Source organism: Limulus polyphemus, unplaced genomic scaffold (assembly GCF_000517525.1).
Source record: "Limulus polyphemus unplaced genomic scaffold, Limulus_polyphemus-2.1.2 Scaffold3591, whole genome shotgun sequence".
NCBI lineage: Eukaryota > Metazoa > Arthropoda > Merostomata > Xiphosura > Limulidae > Limulus > Limulus polyphemus.
The window spans coordinates 100,181-102,122 of NW_013669201.1; the positions used below are offsets into that span (position 1 = coordinate 100,181).

At 32.1% G+C, this 1,942-nt stretch overlaps 1 protein-coding gene across 1 annotated transcript in view; it reads left to right on the top strand.

The window, feature by feature from the left end:
• LOC106469648 (dnaJ homolog subfamily C member 11-like) overlaps positions 1-1,942 on the top strand; it is a 21,943-nt gene that overhangs the window by 11,828 nt on the left and 8,173 nt on the right. Inside the window, exon 11 of the mRNA XM_022398225.1 lies at positions 1,516-1,712. Within this exon, the coding sequence (XP_022253933.1) occupies positions 1,516-1,712 (197 nt within the window). The remainder of the gene's footprint in view (positions 1-1,515; positions 1,713-1,942) is intronic.

Here is a 1,942-nt window from a genome sequence, read left to right on the forward strand (position 1 = left end):
AAAAATGAAAAGAGGTGGGCGGGGCCACTGTGTTTGTTCAGTACATGTAGCGATATCTCAGCAAATAGAAAATGTAGGTTCTTATTTAAACTTCTAGTTTGTAAATATTGGTAATTTGAGTTCCTAATTCGTAAGAAACTATAGACTTTGTATTTGGACATCACAAACATGTAATTTGAACCAATGCTGCATTCAACATACCACATGTCACACACACAAAAATCGATATTTAGGATTTCTTTTTTAATATTTACTTTTAAATTAAGAAATTAATTAATATATCATACTAACATTTATATTATAATCTGCAATTTGATACCAAACTTATTGATATACATTCATAAAATAGTAGTTCAATAACATTATGAATGTGAGTCTACAAACGCGATGACATGGCCTTTGACCCATAGAGATAGGGTTAAAGAGCTAAAATGCTATTGATTTGTTCCAGATTACTTCTAAAGTTGAGTGAAAACGTTCCATAATAACAAATCGTTGGATAAACGGAAGAAAGGGAAGCCACTTTAATGTGTGTAAAAAGTGCTAAGTATCAAAAATAATTCAGCAGGATTGGACTGTAAAATCTATATTTAAATAAAAGAAAAAATGTGCATCCACAGAGCTCTTAGATCTGTTTTGATGTTAATGAAATAAGCTTTACATTAAAGAAGACTCTATGTACATCATTTGAGATGTTTTTCTTACAAGTTGTCCTAGTTTCAATTCTTTATGAACATTACAAATTGATGTGTTTATTTATTAGCTGAATTATCTGGTTGTGTACAAAAATGAGATACACACAGCTATATACTAATAAAAAATTTGACAAGAAGTAGAATCTGATTATTTAGATCTTCCTACGTTTTTATGAACTTATTTTTTATACAATAAGGACAGAGTTTTTATAACATACTTCACTGACAAATTTCAACCCTTTAAATACTGACAAACTTTTATTAACTTAAGTCACACCATTTACTAGGCCACTTCTCAAAGTCTCGACAAACTTTTATTAACTTCCTATTAGATGGTGTGACTTCCACTTCTCAAAGTCTCGACAAACTTTACCAGCCACCACCTAACACTAGCTACATTTTACAAAAACTACATGATAACTCAGCCAGGGTTCATTGCAATGCCTGCTTGATTTTTATCTGTATGTCAAAGTTGATAGTTTTATAATTGCCAAGATATTGTTTAACAGAGTGAATTACACAATGTTAAATATGAATGAGATGTAAAAGCAAGCCATTTTTTTTTTCTCAGTCTGTAATGTTTGCTACATTTAATTTTTTTGTGGCTATATTTTTTCATAATCTAAAATTCATGAAACTGGTCATAGGTCCTACCTTAAAATGGGTCACACTTCTCAGTCCCACATAATTTACAGAAGATCACTGTATGTACAGAATAAAGATTACAATTTCCTATTAAGGATCTACTGTTAACTAGTAGTACTTGATATCTTTTTTATTAGAACCTTAAGCTGTTATTTATTCATATTCTTTGTTTTAGTACTTGAGATTTCTTCTTCAACTTTTAATTTTTCCTCTCAGGGTTCATAGAGCGAGTCAAAACTACATTTTCCCCATCTTTTTGTCAGAAGAAATATTACCTAGTGCTGTTTTCTATGGTACGGTGGCACCCATCTTGGGTTGGTATGCTCTTAAGGTGTTAATTATAACCCCATACCAACAAAGACAGAAAGAAAGGTGAGTTGTTTGTTGATGTGAATATTGTTGGATCACAGGATTCTGGAAAGGTGGACTGTTTGTTGATGTGAATGTTGCTGGACCACAGGATTGTGGAAAGGAATGACTGTTTGTTGATGTGACTATTGTTGGACTACAGGATTGTGGAAAGGTGGACTGTTTGTTGATGTGACTGTTGTTGGACTACAGGATTGTGGAAAGGTGGACTGTTTGTTGATGTGACTGTTGCT